Source organism: Mesoplodon mirus (genome assembly GCF_964341445.2).
Source record: "Mesoplodon mirus genome assembly, chromosome: 16".
Classification (NCBI taxonomy): domain Eukaryota; kingdom Metazoa; phylum Chordata; class Mammalia; order Artiodactyla; family Ziphiidae; genus Mesoplodon; species Mesoplodon mirus.
Window position 1 is genome coordinate 66,589,877 of NC_138992.1, and position 24,663 is coordinate 66,614,539.

The 24,663-nt window shown below is 34.3% G+C and overlaps 1 protein-coding gene across 4 annotated transcripts in view; it reads left to right on the forward strand.

The window, feature by feature from the left end:
* MYBL1 (MYB proto-oncogene like 1) overlaps positions 1-23,811 on the forward strand; it is a 35,119-nt gene extending 11,308 nt beyond the window's left edge. Inside the window, exons 4-16 of one of the 4 annotated variants that reach the window (XM_082601067.1) lie at positions 224-316; positions 1,695-1,915; positions 3,942-4,116; positions 6,301-6,375; positions 6,989-7,093; positions 10,256-10,486; positions 11,914-12,282; positions 14,478-14,620; positions 15,048-15,162; positions 18,801-18,917; positions 19,006-19,110; positions 19,553-19,732; positions 21,177-23,811. In XM_082601067.1, the coding sequence (XP_082457193.1) occupies positions 224-316; positions 1,695-1,915; positions 3,942-4,116; positions 6,301-6,375; positions 6,989-7,093; positions 10,256-10,486; positions 11,914-12,282; positions 14,478-14,620; positions 15,048-15,162; positions 18,801-18,917; positions 19,006-19,110; positions 19,553-19,732; positions 21,177-21,302 (2,055 nt within the window). In that variant the 3' untranslated portion in view covers positions 21,303-23,811. The remainder of the gene's footprint in view (positions 1-223; positions 317-1,694; positions 1,916-3,941; positions 4,117-6,300; positions 6,376-6,988; positions 7,094-10,255; positions 10,487-11,913; positions 12,283-14,477; positions 14,621-15,047; positions 15,163-18,800; positions 18,918-19,005; positions 19,111-19,552; positions 19,733-21,176) is intronic. The other 3 variants (XM_082601070.1, XM_082601069.1, XM_082601068.1) reach the window with 3 other exon arrangements.
* Positions 23,812-24,663: the final 852 nt, after the last annotated feature.

A 24,663-nucleotide genomic window follows, 5' to 3' on the forward strand; every position in this document is an offset into this window, starting at 1 on the left:
GGATATGGGAACAGATGTATATGTATGACTGATTCACTTTGTTATAAAGCAGAAACTAATAAAAAATATATATATATAAAATATAAACTGGGGTTTTTATATAGCTTGTCAATAAATCACTCTTCTTATAATACAAAAAGAAAAGGTTGTGAGATATAAGTTTGGGCTGACTTGCTTTCTGGAAGACAATTGTTCAATAACAAAATCATCTGAATTCTTTCAGAATCGTTCTGATTTTCAGTGTCAGCATCGGTGGCAGAAAGTTTTAAATCCAGAATTGATAAAAGGTCCCTGGACTAAAGAGGAAGATCAGAGGGTAACATGTTCATATTCTTTATTTTCACTGTGTAGGTGGACTTGCTTTTTTTCTTCCTAATACATTGGTTTTTTGTCACATAAATACATGTTTAAATCACTTTGATTTGTTCTCTGAGTTACTGCTTGCATAGGAATTGAAACTTGAGTATCTTGAAACGTAGTTTTTTCAGAACTGAGTCAAACCAAATATAATATATATAGCCTTTGCTGTCTGAAAGTTTGGTTTGCAGAAGGAAAAATACTATCAGCTTAGTCACCTTCTTTAGAGCTTAGGTTAGCAACATTTAGGATATAATTTCTTGTTGAAAATTGAGTTAGCATTTTAAAAACAGAATTTAATTTTATTCCTATTTTATCTGAAAATGTGAGGTGTAAGGAAGTCATTCTTAACTTTCCCTCTTGATCTATAATGAACCCCCAAATAAGATAGATAGCAGAGCATCATGTTCCCAAAGAGTTGGATGATTCAAAAACCAAGGTAATTCTTTGTGTTATGAAAGTGTGAGAAGAATGGGAGAGTTGCTGTCCTCTACTGAGAATTGCTCTTTAGTTCATGCTCTTTATGGCATAAATGTTAATGTAGTTGGGAAATTAGAGTATTCTTACTGCCACTCAAAGTAAAAAAAACCCAACAAAAAACAAAACAAAACAAACAAAAAAACCCCAAAGTTCACTAGGCTCAGACCTGATTTGATTTACTTGATGGCCAATGATAAGTTTTAAAATGTATGATTTGTATTCTTTCAGTTTGAGAAAGGAAGAAATGAAAAGACAGTAACTGTAGATCCTTCCTGCTTCCATAATGATTTATTAGGCTTTCAGCTGAAGCTTTAAAAAAAAAAAAAAAGTAAGAGTAGAAAATGCTTAAGTCTCAACATTTTTACTGTTATTTCATATTAATTTTGTATGAAACAATTTAACTTACAAGTCACTTTAATTAACAACTTGTATTTTAGATAAGTTTGGAATCAATTTTTAAACTTGACAAATGCTGAAGGAATAGTTACTAGTAAAATTGTTTTTTTAAGTTGTAGTTGTGGTTTGGATTTAATGCATTAAAAATGGCATTCTTGAATTATGTTTTAAAATTCTGTGAAGGTAGTGCTTTTTTAAAATTGAGATATAATTATGTATTAGTTTCGGATGTACAAAATAATGTATATATTGCAAAATGATCACAAGTCTATATCTATCCCCACATGTAGTAAAAATTTTTTTTCTTGTGATAAGAACTTTTAAGATCTACTCTCTCAGCACCTTTCACATATGCAATACAGTATTACTAGCTGTAGCCACTATACTCTACATTATACCCCCATGACTTATTTATTTTTAAAAAGGTAATGCTTTTTTAAACTTTGCTCTCTGTTTCTTAGGTTATTGAATTAGTTCAGAAATATGGGCCAAAAAGATGGTCTTTAATTGCAAAACATTTAAAAGGAAGAATAGGCAAGCAGTGTAGAGAAAGATGGCATAATCATCTGAATCCTGAGGTAAAGAAATCTTCCTGGACAGAAGAGGAGGACAGGATTATCTATGAAGCACATAAGCGGTTGGGAAATCGTTGGGCAGAAATTGCCAAACTACTTCCTGGAAGGTACTTATATAAATGTATATACATTTTTCTGTACTTAAACTTGATCTTTATTATGTTACTATTAAATATATTTATAAGTACCCCATGACTTTTATTTATAATTAAAATTTAGACTGCAGAATACAAGCAACACTTTGCGATATTTGTAATATCAGTACATTTTGTGGTAAGGGATATAATTACTTTTTTAATGAAATATTTTATAGCGGTAATTTGTGCAACAAAATGATGGACCTTTAGATTATGTGAACGTTTAATGCACTCCCAAAATTGTGTTTACACATCAGTGCCACTTAAGCAACCTTCTTTGTACAAACTAAGTTGGAGTGGAATCTGAGTTGAAGAGATTTCTTTCGTATTGGATTCTATGTATAAGACCAGAGAATAACAAATACACTGGCTGAAAAAAATTGCTATGAAAGTGCATTAGAAAAAATTCAATTCTTAATTAATTATGTTATCATTCAGATCATGAGTAGTGTGTATATATCCATGTGGCTAAAATATAACACTTCCCTCAGGGGCACTGATGTGCTAAGTACACTGTACATGGCACTGGTTCAAATGTTTCCTAGCTGTCTGTAGTACAGTAGACCAACAATCTTGGGAAAATCCATACCTCACTCGGAAGATATGCACTTGTTTTTTATTGCTGTAATCTCTGTATAGTACTTAATAGTTTATAAAATGCTTTTTACATATATTCTTTTTTTTCTTTTTTTTAGAGAAAGAAAACACTTTTACTGTTGAATAAACATTAAATCAGAATGTGATGCCCATCATAGGCAATCTGATAAGAGATTGCAAAAAACGGAGAGAAATCCCACCTTTCACCCACATAGCCAAGCAGATACCACCCATTACATACAGGTTCTCAAGATAAACAATAACTAGTCCTTAAGTCAGAAGACTTGACAGCACCATTTTATTTCACATAGTTCATCCTATTGTACACTTACCTAGCAATTGGAGTGCCCAGCTGTGTTAGTTACTTGGCTTTATATAAAGGAAAAACAAACTTCTCATATCTTTTTTAGAAAGTAGTTTTACAACTTGGAGCCAGGTCATCTAAAGTTGGGCTCCTACCCTCCTGCTGAAACTTGGAGATAGGGTGCTATATTCTATATATTCTTAATTAATCTTCATATACTTGTGAAATATGCAGAACAAACATTGCTGTCTTTGTTTTATAGATAAGGAAACTAAAGCATAGTGTTAAGTTTTTTTATCCAAGTTACTGAACCTGGTCTAGGAACTTCTGATGTTTTCAATCTTTGATACATCTTTTTACTGTCCATAGAACCTAGCTTAGTGCTTAGCATAAAGTAGATTCTCAGTAAATGTTTATGTATTTTTAAAAATTTATACTACAAGTAGCTGTAGGTTGAAGACTTCCATTTTTACAAGGGGAACTTAGGTAAACGGGGAGCCAATGAACTCTTTCTTTCATAGGTATTTTGTTGTAAGACGTGAATAAGAATACTGGGATTCTGTATTTTGTGGTTTGCATTTTATGACCATGTTTGATCTTGGCTTTAGGGCTTTTGCCCTCACTATGCCCTTTGCCTGGAATGCTCTTTTTTTTTTTTTCTGTTCTTGTATGGCTGGTTCATTCTTGTCATTCAGATCTTAGCTTCACTGTAACCTCACAGAGGACTTCCTAGACCACCTAATCAAAATTACTATAGTTACTCACTTTTCTTATCCTACTTTAAATGATCTGCATTGCACTATTTTTCTTATTATTTATTTTTTTGTTTTTCTCTTCTTTCCTCCTTCCCTGCCCCCATACTTCCAGTGAGAATGTAAAGCCCCATGAGAGCTGGGACTTTCTTTATCTTATTCACTGTTGTATCTCCAGTGTTTAGACCTTTATCTGACATAAAGACATACAGTTTATTTTTTGAATTAAAAAAAGTGTCTAATTTCACCAGTTGTAAAAATTTGTTTTAAGTACTTTGTATACTTTATACAGTGTTAACATTTATGGAATCCTCTTTTTCTTTTTAAATATATACTTTCTTAGGACTGATAACTCTATCAAAAATCATTGGAATTCTACTATGCGAAGAAAAGTGGAGCAGGAAGGCTACTTACAAGATGGAATAAAATCAGAACGATCTTCATCTAAACTTCAATACAAACCTTGTGCGACTATGGACCATTTGCAAACCCAGAATCAGTTTTACATACCTGTTCAGGCACATATTTTTAATACCTTTATTACTTAAAAAATATCTTTAGTTGCTATATTTCTTTAGTTTCTTTAGGGAAGGTGTTTTGTTTCTTAATAGGACAAAAACAACATATATTAAGAGGAATAGACATTTAAATTTCCAAACTGAAGAAATATGCCATGACTAGCTGTTAAACCATTAGTGGAAGTTTATCTCTGCTTGTTTTGACTGATAAATATTTTGAGAACAAACTCATTAAAATATTTCCTTTTATATATAATTTTTACGTTATCTAGTTAAGAAACTTAGTATGTACATTTCCTAATACTATCATTCTTTGAATCTTCATGATTCAAAGCTAATGATCATTTGTGCTTTAATAGTGATTGTAGTTTACTTTTTAAAAAAATTTTGTGTAATTGTAGTATTGCTTACCTCTAAGAGGTGAGTGTATATAAAATGGTTTAGAGGAGAAGATAGTCAAAAATCATTCAAGCCATCATTTTGGAGTGTGTGGTAAATAATTGGTTCTTTGATGGCATTCAACTTTGCTTTTCCCTCATCACTCAACTGACTGAGTGACTTCAGCCTTTGTTTAGACAGGTTCATTGGAGATGACCCACATTCATCATAGGGCAAGCTCTGTTTTCCTTACAATGCATTTTCCTACCTGCAAGAAATTAGGAGTTTTCATAAGATTTGTTTTACGTTTTCCTGTCTATTTGTCTGTCATGCCATTTTTCATGTTGAGCAGTTCTTGGTTCTTATCACATAAAATGTGACAAGATAAAGTATCTACCAAAAGATAAAATTTGGCTAGTTGTTAACAATCTGTGCTTAGTATGCCACAGATTTGATTTTATTCCACTAAGTGGACATTATTTTTTTAGACATCATTTCAAAAGAACCACTTAAAAAAGGTAGTGACATCTTAATTTACAAATAGGAAAACACGTAAAGACAGTACAGTTATCTGCTGATAGTCAGTACCTTAAGGTTTTTATGGTCTGTTTCTTTACATTTTTCTTTAGAGTCCTAGATTTCAGCAGCATAAACTGAAACATTCTGCTTCTATCTTAGAAAGATTATCATTTAAATTATTTTTTTAACTCATAGGAAGATATTTTTTTAAATTATTTGGGGCCAATGGAGTGTTTAACACTCTCAATCAAAATATATTGGAAAGTAAGGATATTTCTTGTACTTTAAAAATTATTTACCTTACTTTTAATAATTCTTGACAGGTTTGTGTATTCATAGTTCAATTCATTTAAACTGCTAAAAAGATAATTCTAATTTTGACTTGAAAGAAGAAAATGGATTGGTTTGAAATCCTGTCACAGATTAAAATGAAAAGTTTGAGAAAGATAAGTTTCTAATTCATTGGAAGCTGAGCAATAACTGATACTAATGAAGTGTTGTGAAAATTAAGTTCCATGTTAGAAGTTATATATAATGTTTCTGCATTATACAGTGATTTAGGTAGTCCATTATGGAACATAGACAATTTCATATTTATATTTATTAGATTTGAAGGTTTTAAAAAACACTTCTCATATTTTTCCCTACCACTGCTCACTAAGTTTGCATGCAACTTCAAAAATTTTATTACAGATGCTTTAGAAAAGAAACAGAATAATTCTTAATCTGTTTTCAGAGTATTAAAAAGTACATGAGTGATTCTGATTGTTTTTCTGAGACAAGTAATAGAAGCAGCCTCTGTTTTCCTATCTTTCTGTACAGAGACTGGCATGGGGCGGTGGTAGCAGTAGGAGTTAGGAATATTGAAGGCTTGCTTTAGGCTCCAACTTCGAGAGTGCTTCATATGCACCAGCCCCTTCCTCCGAAGGATAGGAACACAATTGCTTTGTCTTCTCCAGGAGGCAGAGTAATCCTTTAATAGCAGATTTTAAAAAATACTTGGTGGCTATTGTAGATAATAGATAGACTGGGTGATAAATCTAGCCCAGATAATTCTCATATTTCATTCAGGAGAAAATAGGTCTTTACTAAGAGTTATGACTTTTAATCAGTAGGTCCTAAGATTAAAGATGTAGTTATTAAGGAACTATTATATGTATAAATATTCAAAGTTAACAGAGATACTGAGTTTTTCATGTTGATTTTCAGTTTCTGTGCTTTGTCTCAGATTTTTAAAAATTTCCAGAGCATTATATGTATGATATTAATGTTTTAATTACTTTTTAGATCCCTGGCTATCAGTATGTGTCAACTGGAGGCAATTGTGTAGAACATGTTCAGCCTTCTTCTGCCTTTATTCAGGTAACTTTTTATTTATAAAAAGCAAAAAATCCAAAACAAACCCAAAGGAAACACTTTCAAACATTTTCAGATCTAATAGTGCCTGTTTCCTCATCTTTAAAATTAGGGCAAAAATAGTACTATCTGGTCTATTTACTTTGAGTATTATAACATTAAAGGAGAAAGTTTGTGTGTTTGAGAAATATAAACTGTACAAATGAAAAGTAGTTCACAACACCAGTAAGGTGGTTCTTTCATTCTTCCAACTTAGAGCATTCAGGTTATGAATGGACATATTTTTGCTAAATTCGATAGAATATATCTATTAAGATTCAATAAATTAAAACAGACTCCACACATAAGTTTTTAAATTGATACAGATGATACAATGTAAAGTTTTTCATGCATTTAAATTTCCCAAATCCTTTCTGTTAAATTGAAAATATTTACCAGCACCTCTTTAGATACCAGAAGGATTGTGATACTGAGTATTTGGGATTTAGTAGTATTAAGCTTTATTAGAGAAAATAGATTTTATGTTGCATAGAAGAAAATAAAAATTAGAACATTAATAATAATAAAAAAGCAATTTTGTAAGTAGCCTGTTTTTTTTCTTTTATTTAACTTATTTTAGCAACCCTTTGTTGATGAAGACCCTGATAAGGAAAAAAAAATAAAGGAACTTGAGTTGCTTCTTATGTCAGCTGAGAATGAAGTTAGAAGAAAGCGAGTTCCATCAGTAAGAAATAAGCTTAAGTGTTTAGATTTTATTGTTAGAATCTTTTATATGCTTTATATGCTCTTATAGTTTTAATCAGGACTGACTTTCATATGCCAGCAAGTGGAAAGCATATTCAGTGTGACTTCAGATTTTAATATGGACTAAAAATAGTTTTTCTAATTTGCAACTTTGAAGTTGCCTGTTTTTGATATGCATCTCTTTGAACATATTTTACAGTGTTCTGTATTAAGATGCTTCTTGAGTCATAAATATCAAACAAACTTAAGGTATAACCTTCAGTATGTATATCTGTGAAAATGTTGTGTGGTTCAGATTAGGCTTTGGTTTTACTTTGGACATTCCATGTGATAATGGCCTTAATAGAAAAAAAAAACTTAAAAAACAAGGAATTTAATAGATGTGTACAGATTTGTCTGCTTCAGAATTATTTTTATTCTCTCTTTGAAAATGTTTTCCTGTTTACTATATTTAGAACACAAATTCAGTAAATTGGAAAAATTTATAATGTTAAAAATATGGGAAAAGGAAACATTTAGATTTTATGCTCTCTAAGGAAATTTTTCTATGGATGTTGGGTTTTGGTTATCAGGTATGAAAAGTATTGTCTGAGATTTGGTTGATGAGAACAACTAGGAGTAGTAAATCAGGATAAATGGTAATGATTCTAGCTAAGTTAAACAGGCTATGCTAGATGGATTAAAAGGAAAAAAAAGTTTATATTTAAATGACAATTTAAAAAGTTTAATACCCTGGGACTTTTTACATTTAGGAAAGTGTTTTTCTTGGTTTGGGGCTGAATGAGGGGACAATATATTTAGAGTGACTAATACAAAATTACTAAATAGAATAACCTGAGGACTTGAAATAGTATTATGAGGCAACTGGTGATGTCTTTATACCATTTCAGAGGGTATTAATAAAAATGACATTTGTTAATTGCAGTAGATGAGATATACACCATGAGAAAAGTAGTTTTGGTTTTGAAACTGCAAAAACCGTGGGCAAATAGGGAGACCTGAAGTGTACTTATTTTAAAGTTAATTTCAGTTTTATTAAGAAGCTGCAAATAAATAATCATGGTTACAGAGTTCACATTTGTAGGTTATCATGTTTTAAGCACATTTTAAATTTTTTGATAATAGTCTATCATTTTTACTATAACAGGAAAATATAATTAGCTAAAAGAATTGCCATTTGCATTAAAAAGGGAGAAAGTTATTAGTTTTTTTTCATAGTTTCTGTCTAAAATCCACTATCATAAAGATCTGGTTGAATAGGGAGGTTGGAGGTTCTAGAGGGAAATTGCTGTACCCAGTATAATAGACTCCATATGCATATAAAGTATTTATTCTAGACAATTATGTGATAATAATGATTGCCACTTTACTGAGTATTCATTACGTTCCACTGTTGTAGATGTGTTATGTGTATTCCTGGTGATCCTTATATTAACTCTGCAAATTAGGTGGTTGGTTGCTAGGGGTTCAGAATCGGGCCAGTGGACCTAGTAACCTCCCTCTTTGAATCTTTTTCCTGCCCACAAACTTAGTTGAAATGTATGTGGTTTGGAAGTTATCTCCAGAAAGTGATTGTAAACTCGGAAGGTGGCTGTGCTAGTGAAATAAGATTGCTTTAATTTCTTTTATTTATAGGAATCTTTAAAACAAGTGGGACCTGTTTTGCAACAATGTTGAAAATTTGTTTTTTCACCTTACTTAACTCGAAACTTAACATTTTGCTATTGTGAATATCTAGCATATTCTAGTAATTTTTTATTTAATAGTCATAGGTACTGTTTATGGAGTGCTTCCTATGGACTGAGCAGTGTGCCCTCTAAAATATGGTAACTGTTAGACACATTTAATTCGACATTTAAAAATCCAGCTCCTCAGCTGCACTAGCCACACTGTTGTTGCTCATGTGGCTGGCGCCCATTTTGAGTGGTTTCAGGTGCAGAACGTTTTCATCACCTCACAGGCTCTGTTGGACAGTGCTATACACTTTACATCCTGTTTCTTTTTGTTTTTTTCCTAGTTTTTTGGAAATATAATTAACATATAGCATCGTATAAGTTTAAAGTGTGCAGCATAATGATTTTACTTACATATTGTGAAATGATTACCACAATAAGTTTAGTGAACATCCATTGTCTCATATAGGTACCAAAAAAAAAAAAAAGAAAAAGGGAAAAAATGTTTTTTTCCTTGTAATGAGAACTCTTAGGATCTACTGCTCTTAACAGTTCTCAAATTACATAATGTTTCTTGACCATGGCTCTTCAAGGTCTCTCTTCTTGTTTTTCATTATGAGACACTAGGAAACTAAGCTCAAAAGATAAGTAACTTGGCCAGTGTACATCTCTAGAGAGATAAAGAAAAATGACACAGTCCCTGAATTCAAAGGACAGTGGGGACACAGATAAGAAACAGCATCCAGTGTGATATAATAAGTAACACAGTTTTATGGGAGCTCATAGAAGATTGAGATTTAGGTAGTCAGAAGGGTTCCTGGAAGAAATCCTATTTGAGCTCAGTCTTGAAAGACAGGCGGTGATTATATATTAGCAAAAAGGTGAACTAGGACATTATACACTTCTACCTGTTTCCGTTTATAATAATCAGATGGAGTACTTTCCAGTATTTGAACTGTATCTTAAATGAGGAATAGGAATTTTCCCTGGTAAGTAGGTTGAGGATTCCAGATGAAGGGAGCAGCAGTGTGCGCAAAGGCTGCTCCCTTTATCCAGGTGAAAGACCAAAACTTATCAGGGAATTGCAAGTACTGGACTATAGTTGGGTATTCAGTATTCCCTGGGAGTGGGGGCTTGAGTTGGGAGATGAAGTTAGAAAGGTAGAGAAAAGCCAGATTCTAGGAGTTTGGACCTTATGTTGTAGTATATATGGTACATTACTAGTTTTATCTCACCATGACTTTATAGATTTAAGAAAAATTTAGTTAGAAAAAAGAAATATAGTCAAGATGAGGTTTAATGAAAAAAGTTTTTATATCAGTTTTGAGGAAAGATGGTATATTTGGTACTATATTTTTAGCTGAAATGTTGTGAAGTACGTTGGTCTAGAAAAAATTTTTACTTAAAATCCAAATTTTTGCTTAGATTGGGAATGACAAATAATGTTCAAATTTCTTTTGTACTTTTAGCAACCTGGAAGCTTTTCTAGCTGGTCTGGTAGTTTCCTCATGGATGATAGCATGTCTAATACTCTAAGCCTCGAGGAGCACACTAGTGAGTTTTACAGTCTGGATGAAAATCAGGTTGTGTCTGCTCAGCAGAACTCACCCACAAAGTTCCTGGCCGTGGAGGCAAATGCTGTGCTGTCCTCTCTACAGACCATCCCAGAATTTGCAGAGACTCTAGAACTTATTGAATCTGTAAGTTTGAAATTGTGAGATTATCAAAAGCTCAGTTTTAGTTATGTGGTTACATGTTCAGAAACTCAGTTTAATGGACACTGACCAGTTTTATGTTACACATTACCTTGTATGTCATGCTTAATTTTGTTCTGATATTTTGCAGTGGTTTCTGGCAAAAAAAAAGAGTATATATATATATATATATATATATATATATATATATATATATATATATATATTTATTTATTTATTTATGTATTTATTATACAAGTTGTATATTAGAGATTGTTGGAGAGTAGAGAAAACTGTAGGAAGAAAATTAAAATCCCCCATAAACCCAGAGTTAATAATTTGAGGTATTTCCTTGCAGGCTGTGTTATAGACATACAAAACACACATATATGTATACATTTTTAAACCCAAATATACACTAATGTATTATGTTTGTGAATTTTTTTCCCACATTATATCACGAGCATGTCTCTGTTTTCTTAACTCATTTTTTTTAAACATCCTTGCCTTTTTTTTTAAAATTAATTAATTAATTTATTTATTTTTGGCTGTGTTGGGTCTTCGTTTCTGTGCGTGGGCTTTCTCTAGTTGCGGCGAGTGGGGGCCACTCTTCATCGTGGTGCGTGGGCCTCTCACTGTTGCAGCCTCTCTTTGTTGCGGAGCACAAGCTCCAGACACGCAGGCTCAGTAGTTGTGGCTCACGGGCCTAGTTGCTCCGCGGCACATGGGATCCTCCCAGACCGGGGCTCGAACCCGTGTCCCCTGCATTGGCAGGCAGATTCTCAACCACTGCGCCACCAGGGAAGCCCTCTTAACTCATTTTTAAACTTGAGTTTTAATGGCTTCATGGTATCCTGTCATATGAATGTAGCAAAATTTATTTATCCAACATACTGTTATTACTGGACATTTATGTGGTGTCCAGTTTTTCAGTATTACAAACTAAAGAACGTACATAAAGCTTTGTGCAAAATCATGATTATGTCCTTAGGTTAAACTGAATTTTTGGATCATGGTGTATGACCGCTTTGAAGATATTCCATACATATTACCAAATGATTATGTAGATGTGGAATAGAGTGTAAAGTTTTCTGATGTGGAATAAAATGTGAAGTTTTATGATGAACTTGACTCTTTTATAAAAATAACTTAAAATAATTTGTTCTTTTCATTTAAAGTACTTTGGTAGTAAGCTTCAGCTACTGAGTTAGATGAACTATTGCTTTGGAATGTTCCAACTGGAGTTGTCGTAAAAGCATAACCTGTTCCTCTCGAATGGGCTTGCTTAAAAAAAAGATGAACCAAAGAAAGCCTATTTCTACTGATTAACATGAGTAGTTCATTAACTCTGGAAATCATCATCCTATGTCCAAGACTAGATTTAACCAGGTGGTAATATTAATAACTTTAGTTAAGAATTTAATTTATTGCAGGACCCTGTAGCATGGAGTGATGTCACTAGCTTCGATCTTTCTGATGCTGCTGCTTCTCCTGTCAAGTCCACACCAGTTAAACTAATGCGAATTCAACACAACGAAGGAGCCATGGAATGTCAGTTTAACGTCAGTCTTGTACTTGAAGGGAAAAACAACAGTTGTAACGGTGCAGACAGTGAGGCTGCTCCTTTCACATCCCCAAGTGTGGCTAAGTTTAGCACTCCACCAACCATCCTCCGAAAGAAGAGAAGGATGCGAGTGCGTCAGTCCCCAGGCCGCGACCCTGGCGATGGCTCATTCAGTGATGGTGGTAATACGGCACTGAAACACACACCGGTGAAAACACTACCATTTTCTCCTTCACAGGTAGTAGTGTCGTTTTTATTTATGTTTCCAAATGTTGATGAGTTGGATTAAATTAGATCTTTAATATCCATACTAACAGTTCCTTGCTTTGATAACACATAAAAATGGATAATGTATTTAAATGTATACAGGAGAGTGCTGAGTTATGATAAATCAGAAAAGTATCTCACGAAGTGTAGTAGTTGCATTTTATCTTACAATTTTTAGAGCAGAAAGGGATGTTTTAGATATGTAGTTCTACATTTTTATAGAACTCATCAGGAAATAGGCCCAGAAAGATAAAATGATTTGCCCAAAGTTATCTAATGGCAGAGCTGAGACGGGCCGCCAGTTTCCTGACTGACTGTTCAAGAGATATCAGGTATATATTCATAGACAACTGCTCCCTATAAGAATCTCATGTGTCAGTAGGTTGTTTGGGGATGTCAGGAACTATCTGCTTTCTCCTGTAGTTATATCCCCGGGGAGCAGATATTTATATCAAGGCAAACTGTACCTTTTATTTTATAATACTATCTTTCTTAATGAACACCATGTTCCAGGCTGTGTGCTAAACATTTTTCTTACAGTATCTTAGTTAATGCTCTTTAAGAAAACCTTAGAGGTAGGTAAATGAAATTCAGAAATTAGGCAATTTGTCCAAGGTCAGTTATTAAGAAAGAGATGAAGCTGGTGTTTGCTTAAAGTGTCTTGACAGAGGTTAAAAAGTCCTATAGGAGAAGAAGGAAGTTTAATGGCCAAATAAACTTGGAGGATGTTGGGATATTATTGGAGGTATGTTTTTGATGCTGGGAAGATGAGGATCTGGTAGTAAGTACACAGCCACTGTTTTCTCTGAAAATGGCACCCCCTCTGCTTCAGGGGATGCTATTTACATAGGCTACAATGCAGGTAGTGTGTCCTCCCCCCACCCCAAGAGTTACAGAGTATCCTGAGGAAGGTGAACCAGGGTTGAGCAGACTAGCAATTTTCTATTTTTGGAGTTTTGCTTACCTGCAATTTTCATTGAACAGTAAATTGTAAGGTGGAAAATGGCTGAGGCATGATTATAAAGATCATATATCCCATAGCAAAGAAGTTGGATTTTATCCTATGGTTTATGGGCATCAGAAGTGATAGAGCTATTATAGAATTCATTCCAGTTACAAGCAGCCTTAAAGCAATTTCCACTTTTTTTTTTAATTTATTTTTTATTATTTTTTTTTGGCTGCGTCAGGTCTTAGTTGCAGCATGCGGGATCTTCACTGAGGCATGCGGGATCTTCTTTCCCTGCAGCGTGCGGGCTTCTCTCTAGTTGTGGCATGCAGGTTTTCTCTCTCTAGTTGTGATGCACGGGCTCCAGAGCGCTTGGGCTCTGTAGTTTGCGGCACGTGGGCTCTCTAGTTGAGGCGCATGAGCTCAGTAGTTTTGGTCCACGGGCTTAGCTGCCCCGCGGCATGTGGGAACCTAGTTCCCCGACCAGGGATCGAACCCGTGTCCCCTGCATTGGAAGGCAGATTCTTTACCACTGGGCCACCAGGAAAGTCCCTGGCAGTTTCCACTTTTTCTTAACATTGCTTCTACTCTGTTGGCTACAGAAATAAAGTAGTATTTCACAATTGTATGTAAGGGAAGATCCAATGAGTAAATTGTGTCATTTGGAAAACAGGCTCTATGATACCGATTCTGGCTGCTCAAAGGTTCTGAGCTGTGTTCTAAATAGGCAAATTTGCCAGACAGCTGTACTTCTTCTTAGCAAAGCACTGTTATTATATTCTGAGTTCTAAAATATTCTTATAGAAAGGAACACTTAAGACCATTTATTAATAAAGTCATAAAACTTTTTTTTCAGATACACTGTTTTACAAAGCTTACATTTAACACAGCAGCTATTTATGGTTTCTATAGATTCCTATTTGATAAGGTGCACTGTTTGGAAATTTTTTTATTGTGTTTTGTTACTTTTGAATATTTGTTAAGCGGCTATTTTTTTAATACCTGTTGCGTCTTAAACACTTTTCTGGGGAGGCAGTGATGAACAAAACAAAAATGCCTGCCCTCTTGGAGCTTAATTTTTATGGAGTGGAATGTAAATGTATTATTGATAATCCTGTCCTAAAAGGAATGGAGAAATAATTTGAAAATCTTATCAGTTTGATATTTGTGTAGGACTTTGACATTTTAGAAATTGTCTTTAAACTCTCTTCTTTTTTTAGTTTTTCAACACGTGTCCTGGAAATGGACAAATTAATATAGAAAATCCTTCATTCACATCAACCCCTGTTTGTGGGCAGAAAGTTATCATTACAACTCCTCTTCATAAGGAAACAACCCCCAAAGATCAAAAGGAAAATGTAGGGTAAGTACATATTAAATAATTATGTTCGAGAGAATGGGAAGCACAATTTCAAGAGCAGATGAGCTTTTTGTTCATTTATACATATATCATCATCCCTGTCCATATGGGATTTAGAATTTAAAAAAAATCATAACCTTATGTTTTATCCCTAGGAGACTGGAAACCAGCTAAATGTAGTATAAAACTTTGATCTTGAGCAAACAACATTTTTAGTACTTATTTCTGCATTAGTCTTTTTTCTATTTTAAGATGATTGATTGGAATAAGAATAGTTTAGGCAGGCACACTTTAAAAGTCTTGGAATGTTTAAATAAAGCATGTGTATATACAAGAAAATTTAGTGTGTGCTTTTATTGTGGCTTTGCCTTCCTTAACTCATATGAAATCAAATTTTGACTGTAATACAAATATCTAAATGATTGGATAGGTTTAGAACACCTACCATTAGAAGATCTATATTGGGTACCACACCAAGAACTCCTACTCCTTTTAAGAATGCGCTTGCTGCTCAGGAGAAAAAATATGGACCTCTTAAAACTGTGGTATGTATACTCCTTTTATTTTTAAGAATTTTCCTGATTTTAATAAGACACAAATTTTGATTTTTATCCTTGATTTTTAACATTTTAAAAAAGGTGTTCAATGAACTGGATTAAAAAAATGTTATCTCGATTTATAAGTTTGAATTTTTGTTAATCTTCTTCCTTGTAAGTAAACCTTTGCTTGGCTTCTTTTGAATTCAGACTTTCTTTATATCATCTAGAGAAGGCAAGCCAAGTTTCAGTAGAACTCATTGCTTAATACTAAAACCCACCTTTTAGTAGTTTCAGTAGCAGTTACCCACAGTAGAATAAAATAATTTTAATATTTTGATATACATAAGCACTTTCCTAATAATATTTATGAAACTGATTGATCATGATACCTCTTTAAGGCTCAGTTTCCTCTTCTGTTCAGTGGATATCATAAAACACCCCAGCAGGTTATTTGTGAAGATAGATAATAGAAATAAAGGGGCTGGTACTAAGTTTCAAGTAGTATGTGCTTAGTTGCTGCTATTATTATTTTAATAATAGTGGTAACAATAGTGGTACATGAACGGAGGTGGGAGGTGTTACCTGTGTTAGCACACAGATAATTTTGAAGTACCTTAGGTGAACCATGGGCATTCTGATGCTAGGCAGATAAAGATTTCTGACAAATTAGGTACATTAGAAATAAAATATGATTTTTAAAATAGTGGTCACTTCTAGGGTACTTTAGTTATCTTCTATTTGTAGTCACATTTTGAGTAAATCAATTAATAAATTCTAGTTTACTTGATTTAATCAATTTTCTACCAAAGAGCATGTCTCGCACTCAAATCTCCTAGTCTTTTCCTTTTATTGGAAATACTGTTTTAGAGGGTACATAGTAGGATTGATCAAGTCTTTTTGTCACTTAGTTCCATATGCTACTATGAACAATTATATTCTCTTTAGAGTTCTCTAAACTTTTTAGTTTTTATGAATATATACATAATAGAAGTGGGATCACACTATGTACTCTTTTGTAACCTTTTTAAATTTAATAAATTGTATATATTTATCCCATAATTTTTAATGTTTTTGTGTTAGTCCATTGTATGGAATTACCTAATTGATGTAACTAATCTGTTTCAGCATTTTGTTATTCACTTAAAAAATGTATCATTGGGCCTCCCTGGTGGCGCAGTGGTTGAGAGTCCGCCTGCCGATGCAGGGGATACGGGTTCATGCCCCGGTCTGGGAGGATCCCATATGCCGCGGAGCGGCTGGGCCCGTGAGCCATGGCCGCTGGGCCTGCGCATCCGGAGCCTGTGCTCCGCAACGGGGGAGGCCACAACAGTGAGAGGCCCGCATACCGCAAAAAGAAAAAAAAAAAAATGTATCATTAATTTGATAAATATTGATTGAGCGCCTAATACGTGCCAGGCGCTGGGCTAGGCTTTTGGGGATGTAATATTAAACATGTCAGGTATGCTTCCTGCCTTCAGAAGGGTGTGTAGCCTAATTGGGAATTCAACAAATAAGCAATAATTTGAAGACAGTTGAAAAATTCTGACAGTGCCTCAGGGTCATTTGGTCAACATATACGTTGAGTAAAAATTATCATTTTAATAATAGTGCATAAGAAATTAGGTTTCAGGTATCTAAGTCCCTGTCAGTTTGTTCGTGTTTCGGAAGAATTTATCCATTGCCAAAACAGGTCATTTTCATCAGCAATTTAAGATAAAAAGAAGGTACTGATTTTGTAATTAAAATTTCTAAAGTATCTGTAGGCTCATTTGTAGCGAGCTGACTTTTCATTCCTTCTGCTCCTCCTCCTCCAGTTATTTACTGAGCACCTACTATGTGCTACCCACTCAGCTTTCTTGTGTATCTTACAGTGGGTCAAAGGCACTTCTTAGAGGTTGGCTTTCTGGGACACTTGTATTCTTTCTTTTTTTATTTTTTATTTTTTATTTTTTATTTTTTTTTTAATTTATTTATTTATTTATGGCTGTGTTGGGTCTTCATTTCTGTGTGAGGGCTTCCTCTAGTTGCGGCAAGTGGGGGCCACTCCTCATCACGGTGCGCGGGCCTCTCATTATCGCGGCCTCTCTTGTTGCGGAGCACAGGCTCCAGACGCGCAGGCTCAGTAATTGTGGCTCACGGGGCTAGCTGCTCCGCGGCATGTGGGATCTTCCCAGACCAGGGCTCGAACCCATGTCCCCTGCATTGGCAGGCAGATTCTCAACCACTGCACCACCAGGGAAGCCCTCTTTTTTTATTTTTAAACTGAAGTATAGTTGATTTACAGTGTTATGTTAATTTCTGCTATACAGCTAAGTGATTCAGTTACACACATATATATATATATATATATATATATATATATATATATATATATACTTTCTTTTTCATATTCTTGGATATTTGGTTTATCACAGGATATTGAATACAGTTCCCTGTGCTATACCGTAGGACCTTGTTATTTATCCATTCCATATATAATAGTTTGCATCTCCTAGCCCCAAACTCCTAATCCTTCCCTCCTCCACACCTCTTCCCCCTTGGCAACCACAAATCTGTTATCTATGTCTGTGAAATCTCATTTATATATGAATGCTATTCTCCCTAAGTTTGTTGACTGGGAACATAAGCTGCTGGTCATTACATGCTGCCAGTTTGTTCTTTTGTTTAGTGGCGCTTTGATTACCTTTTTTTTTCTTTAAACAGATAGATGAATAATATTTTGAGACTATTTCATCATTCAGCCCACATTCACGTTTTTTTTGTATCCTGCCTTCCCACACTCCAGTACACACATAGACACACACAGACACACATGCACATGCACACACTTCTTGAACACTGTGTCTCAGCTCTAAGCTTAAGGCTAGGTGTGCAGAGATGTTACACAGATGAAAAAGATGTGATCACTGCTCACATAGGGGCTTCCCTGGTGGCGCAGTGGTTGAGAGTCCGCCTGCCGATGCAGGGGACACGGGTTCGTGCCCCGGTCCAGGAAGATCCCACATGCCACGGAGCAGCTGGGCCCGTGAGCCATGGCCGCTGAGCCTGCGCGTCCAGAGCCTGTGCTCCACAACGGGAGAGGCCACAACAGTGAGAGGCCCGCATACCGCAAAAAAACCCCAAAAAAACCAAAAAACCCCCTAAGAATCAAATAGCTCACATATTAGTAGTGAGAGAAACATGTAAACTAGTAATTACACACTGTGCAATAAGTACAATAAAAATAGAAGAAGGAGAGCTACTGTAGTCCCAATTCGTTCTGTGTTTCCTATTTTTATATAAAAATACTTGGGGAAATAATCGCTTTTCTGTTTAATTTTGAGGATCCTGATTGAAGCAGGAGCTGTAATAGGTTCCCCAAAAGGAAGACTTTTGTTTAGTGCCCTAGCATGAAGAAAGTAGCACACTTCATTCAGTGCTTGCAATGTGCAGTATTATTTTTGCCAATAATATTTTGCAATATTATTTTTGCCATAGCTATTTGAGAGCAGTGATCACATCTTTTTCATCTGTGTATGTATCTATAGGGACTGGGAGAAAATTATGCCAATAATGAAAAAGTATAAAAGATGGGTTTCTATATATGGGGAGAAAAAGGAATTGCTATAAAAGGCTTTTTAAAAACCCTTTTAAAAATAATTTAGTCACAGCCACTTGCCTTCTTGGAAGAAGATATTCGGGAAGTTTTAAAAGAAGAAACTGGAACAGACATATTCCTCAAAGAGGAAGATGAACCAGCTTACAAAAGCTGCAAACAAGAGGTGATCTTTTAGTATTGTTGTTAATAAAAGTCTTACCATGTTCAAGTGACTTGACCATAATGTTCCTGTTGTAAATCATCCATTCTAGCATACTGCTTCTGTACAGAAGGTCAGAAAATCACTAGTCTTAGATAATTGGGAAAAAGAAGAACCAGCCACTCAACTAGTAACTGAAGATCTCTCAGGCATGCAGGTTTGTAAAGAATTTTTCTTATATTAAGATGGTTGCTTTAAGTCCTAGTGGTTCTTGTGTTTTACTCATTGTGTGGCTAATTCATTAGAGCTTCTTAGACGGTTTCCTTTAGTAGTATTCTGCCTAATTCAGAGAGAAACAATTAACTGTAGAGAGTATCTTATTTACTTCCTTGCTTTTTATATTTGTTTGGTTTTGAGAGGAGTTAGCTTCCCTTATGTATGATGTCAAAAAATGGTAGTTCTCAAAGCTTTAAATTTCAATATCTTTGGTTCATTTCTTAAATATTTAATTTTACTGCATTACTAGAAATTTCATCGGAGCCAGAAGCTTTCTTGGAGGGAAATGAACAGGGCTTCCACTACCACTTACTCAGTAGTCCCTCTATTTGTCTCCATTTTTGAATTAGTTATTTTATTTTCCTCTTTCTTTTTTCTCTTAGTCAGAAAATATATTTACAACATCTTTATTAATGATACCATTATTGGAAATACATGACAATAGGTGCAACTTGACTCCTGAAAAACAAGATATAAATTCAACCAACAAAACATACACACTTAATAAAAAGAAACCAAACCCTAACACTTCCAAAGTTGTCACATTGGAAAAGAATCTTCAGGTATGAATTTATAAATTTCTTTCAGTGATTTTTGTTGTTGTTCATTCAATTATCACTTTGGACCTACTGATCAGAAATTATATTTTTTCTTTTAACTTCAAATTTGACTATAATAGTGACTAGACATTCACCATTGTTTTGTCACTCAAACTAGATTTGGGTTTTTGAGAGACTCACTCATCAGGGCACATATAGACTAAACAATTGGAATGATAGCCAGAGACTCTTCTAGTGATTTCTTAAGCACTGTTTCATTTTTAAACTAAAAATATCTAAATCTACTTCTGGCACCTCTTCTGTAATAAATAATTGTAGCCCTAATTGCTACTTTTAAAGGGTAAGTGGTTGGAAGCAGTTTCAAACTTGATTTTGTTGGTATTGATATAATGGTTTCCAGTGAACTTTCTGGCTCAAAGTTGTAAAACAGAATCCTTTTTTTCTGATGCTATGCAGCCATTACATAACTGAAAATGAAGGCTGGAGAAATTTTTACTTTGTTATCTTAAGAATTCAACCCAGAGAATTTGAGAGGTCATTGAGGAGGAAGTTTTCTTCTTTACACTGCAATGACTGCAGAGCTAGCCTTCCTGACATTCAAGCATTCCTTGAAAACATCTTTGGCAATCAGATGTGGCCACCTCCTCTCTTTCTTGAGCCACTGCTCTTCATAGAGCCATGTAACACATTCTCTGAATCCATTTAAAATGATCCCATTTACCAGTGTTTAACACAGAACTTTTCAGGAAAATTTATTACATAGCAGGTCATACCTATAGAGTAGTAATCTTTATAAGGGAAGAAAACAAATGAAACAAACATAAACTTGACTTTGTGTTATGATATATTTCCTAATTTGCAAGACGTAAAGCATTCTTGGTTCTTTTTTTTTTTGCGGTACGTGGGCCTCTCACCGTTGTGGCCTCTCCCATTGCGGAGCACAGGCTCCGGACGCGCAGGCTCAGCGGCCCAGCCGCTCCGCGGCATGTGGGATCTTCCTGGACCGGGGCACGAACCCGTGTCCCCTGCATTGGCAGGCGGACTCTTAACCACTGTGCCACCAGGGAAGCCCTTGGTTCATTTTTTGACATTGCATTCTCTCTTTAAATCTTTTGCAAAACTTTGAAACAGTAAAGACTGACATTTCTTTCCATGTTTAGACTGATTTGATTTGAGGGGCAGTTGTGGGAACAGAAATTTTAAACTGCCTCCACAGTCCTATAGATAGCTAAAAAATTGACTTAAAAAATTGATCATAAATATTTTAGTATGTATTTTTGAAACATCGTTATTTAAAAAGAATCACAATGCTGTTATCAAAAACATTTTTTACAATAATTACTTATTTTTATCCAATCAATTAATTGATTTTTAAAAGTCTAATTGTGAAGTAGAATGGGTAGTTATCTTAGTAATTTTCACATCACTATTAATATTTCCTTCCTAGTCTTGTGAATGGGAAACAGTGGTTTATGGGAAGACGGAAGACCAACTTATCATGACGGAACAAGCAAGAAGATATTTGAGTACTTACACAGCTACAGGCAGTACCTCAAGAGCTCTCATACTGTGATTGTTATTAAAACTGATGAAATGCCCCACTCCCGTATTAGATTCTATACCAAATTAGGCTGCAATGAAATTTTTTGTTGATTAACTGTTTTTAAAGTTTTAATACAGCCCTAAAACGGTTTGCACCCTTTTTCATATTGGGCAAGCAGAAAGCTAGGCACTTAAGTAAGGGGTAGGCAATTTCATAGTTTATTTTTTAAGACATAAGATTTTAAAAAATTGTTTTTAAAGAACAAGATGGGGAAATCATATTAGAATATTCCTGGTTATTCTAAAAGTAAATTCTCACATATTTTCTTCAGAAGATATATGTTGCTACTCTCCTGATGCTGCGGTTTTGTTATAGGTAGGTTTTGTGAGTATGTATGATTTCTGAAACTAGTCTCTGTGTAGAAAGCACTCATGGTTTTATGAAGTACTTTTGCCTATCTGCTGATTTACTTAGGCTACCATTTACAAAGAAACACAGTGGAAAGGAATTTAAAAGAAAGAAAGTTGCACTACTAATTTTTGGTATTTTTCAAAAAACAGTAAAATTAACTACAGTGTTAAATGTATTTATTTGAGCTTAGTACTAAAACCAAAAGGCATTGCAAAAAGTTTTTTTCCTTATTAGTAAAGAGTCAGTATTTTCTTCATAAATCTCAGAAGAGCTGAGAGTTTTGTTGAATGTATTGTACAGTGTGTAGGAGCAGGAAAACTTTGTAAATTGGAAAGAAGTCTGTTTTTATAATTTATTTTCATTTTTAAAGCTTAAATGTAGATATTTATACCTATACAGGGTGTCTAGAAGCCAATGTTGTTTCCTGTTATTACAAGCTAACATAGTAAAGAACAATTTTGACTTTTAAGTATGAAACAATAGTAAGTTATAGCTGCAAAGAATACAATATCTATACTGTATGTCACATCTACCTAAATATTGCACTATGTCCTTTAAATCATGTTGGTTATATAAAGTAGTTCTAAAAATGTACTAAATAATAATTTAATATTTTCTTTTTAAATTATATGGGGGGGTCATATAAATTAATCTGGTGATTTGTATATGTGTTTGAAATTTTTGCATTTTGTTTAAAAAATAATATGGTACTTTGGTCCCTAAAAACAGTCTGCACTTAGACGTTTATTATATTTACTCAATGTTTCAGAAGTAGAGAACATTATCTTTTATTTATAAAAATATATGTTCTTTTATAAATGTTTTGTGTTTCTCTACAGGTTACAACAGTTGCTTCAGTTGCCTGTTTTAGGTGTTTGCACTTATTTTATTTCTTCTTGAAAGAATGTCTTTATTTGCTTTTGTGTAGAGATTTTATGTAATTTTTTTTGAGACATATAATGGTGTGCTGTCAACTTAAACACTGACAGGTAAATAGAATTGTACACTGTAGTTTTAATTATTTGTAATTGACACACTCTCTCCCTCTCCACTCCTGAAGTATACTGCTATAGAAGGTAGCAGAATCGGCTTGCTGCTATGAGAGGAGGAAAGAGCGACCACCACTTGCACTGTGTGAAAAGATAGAAAGCAAATGATGGCAAGTTCTCACGTTAACTTAATGGAATCAACCATTACCAGGCAAATTCTTGCAAATACTAAAATGCCATGCCTTAAAACAAAAACAGCTTAAGATTCTCTGATGTTTTTATGTTGACAGAAATTGAAATACTATTTTAATGCCTAGCTTTTGAACAGTAGACCTAAAAGGGTTTTAAGCTATTTAAATCTACTTGCTCATTTTTGCATATTATATGTAGTGAGAAGTGAAGAAAGTGTGTGGTACCAAGATTATGCCTTGTTGATCCAAATAGATGAACCAATTTGAATCTTCTTAGCATGTTTGTTAAGTATGTTGATTGCTTCCTAATTAGTGAACTTCTCACAGAAATTTCACTTTGTAAAACCAGTGCTTGTAGCAAAATCATACTGGATCGCTTCAATTTCAGTTATGTTGAATAGCATATAATGGTTCCTTTTTTTTTTTAAATGTAGCCCTTACTTAGCTGGTTTGGATGAACATAGTCTCCAATTACCAAAGTATAATATCTTGGAAGAGCTATATTTTTATAAAGCATAATTTTTCTTGAGCATTAAATTATCCCACATGTAATATATTGCAAATCAGCTTGGGCTTTTTGGACAGAGTACATATTTGGGTTGGTATTGGTTGAATCCTCTAGTTAACTGCTTTGTTGCTTTTTGCAAGAAGATTTCTTAATCTTAAACATGTCAGGCATCTTAAGTCACCTTTTATACTGTTGTGTTCCTTTGAATTTCTTTCAGTATGTTATAAAAATGCCAGACATACATGTAGCAGCCATACTTGCATGGAAACTGACTACACATATATAATACCACATTTTGTTGTAAGGTTTTCTCATTAATACAGCAATTTCCCTGACTAAATTGAGTTTTCTGATGTATGGGAAAACTTTCCATTGTAAGAGAATCTTGCATACAATGTTGACTGTTAACATCCAAAATAAAACATCTGTGTACAAGCTGACGTGGCATTGCTCATTTCACTTTGGTTTTGTATTTTATGGTATTGATTGAACCTTGAAGGACTTAACGTTCTGTTCTTAGACCATTTTTCTCCTTTAGAGCTCCCTTCACAGGTGATTTTATCTGTTAACACAGCTTGACGTCTTTACTCAAGAAATGGAAATAGTTGAGCCTCATTTAGAGCCATATTTTCAACTGCCTTTAGGTATGACTCTTTCCATATGACTCTTCTGCCGGTACCTTAACTGTAGTATGTTCTCTTGTTCCCAACTTGGACATGCCCCTTCTTTGTTCTATCTCTTAGTGGTGTTATCTTCCCTTTGATCACCCACTGTGAAATCTCGTGCCTCTCCCTCACCCTGCACATTGAAATCTGTTGTAAAATCTCTGCCCACATAAAGGCACAGCTCTAATTCCATTCCTTCATCTTTTATTTAGATGACTGCACTAATCACTCTGATCTCCATTCTACAGAAATATGAAGAAATTGTTCTGTGACATCAGAGTGTCACCTGGGCAAAGCCAACTGGTCGCACAGTCAGGTTTGTGCAGTATTGTATCACCTCGGTGAATTTGTCACCATCTAGATTTTACCTTTAGCCTTAGAAATCTGATGGATTAGCCCACCAAAAATGCATTTACCTCTCACTAGAATGCCTATAGCAAGTGTGTGAGACTGACACATGAAACCAGAATGCTAATTTATTAATTTACAGTGTGAACTATAACTGCTGAGAGGAAATACAACTGCTTATATGTGAGTGTAAAGAAACATAAAAAACACACAGATTTGATCACATCTCTCCTATTCAAAGACCTTCTGTAGTTGTCTGTTGCCTAAATAATAAGACTT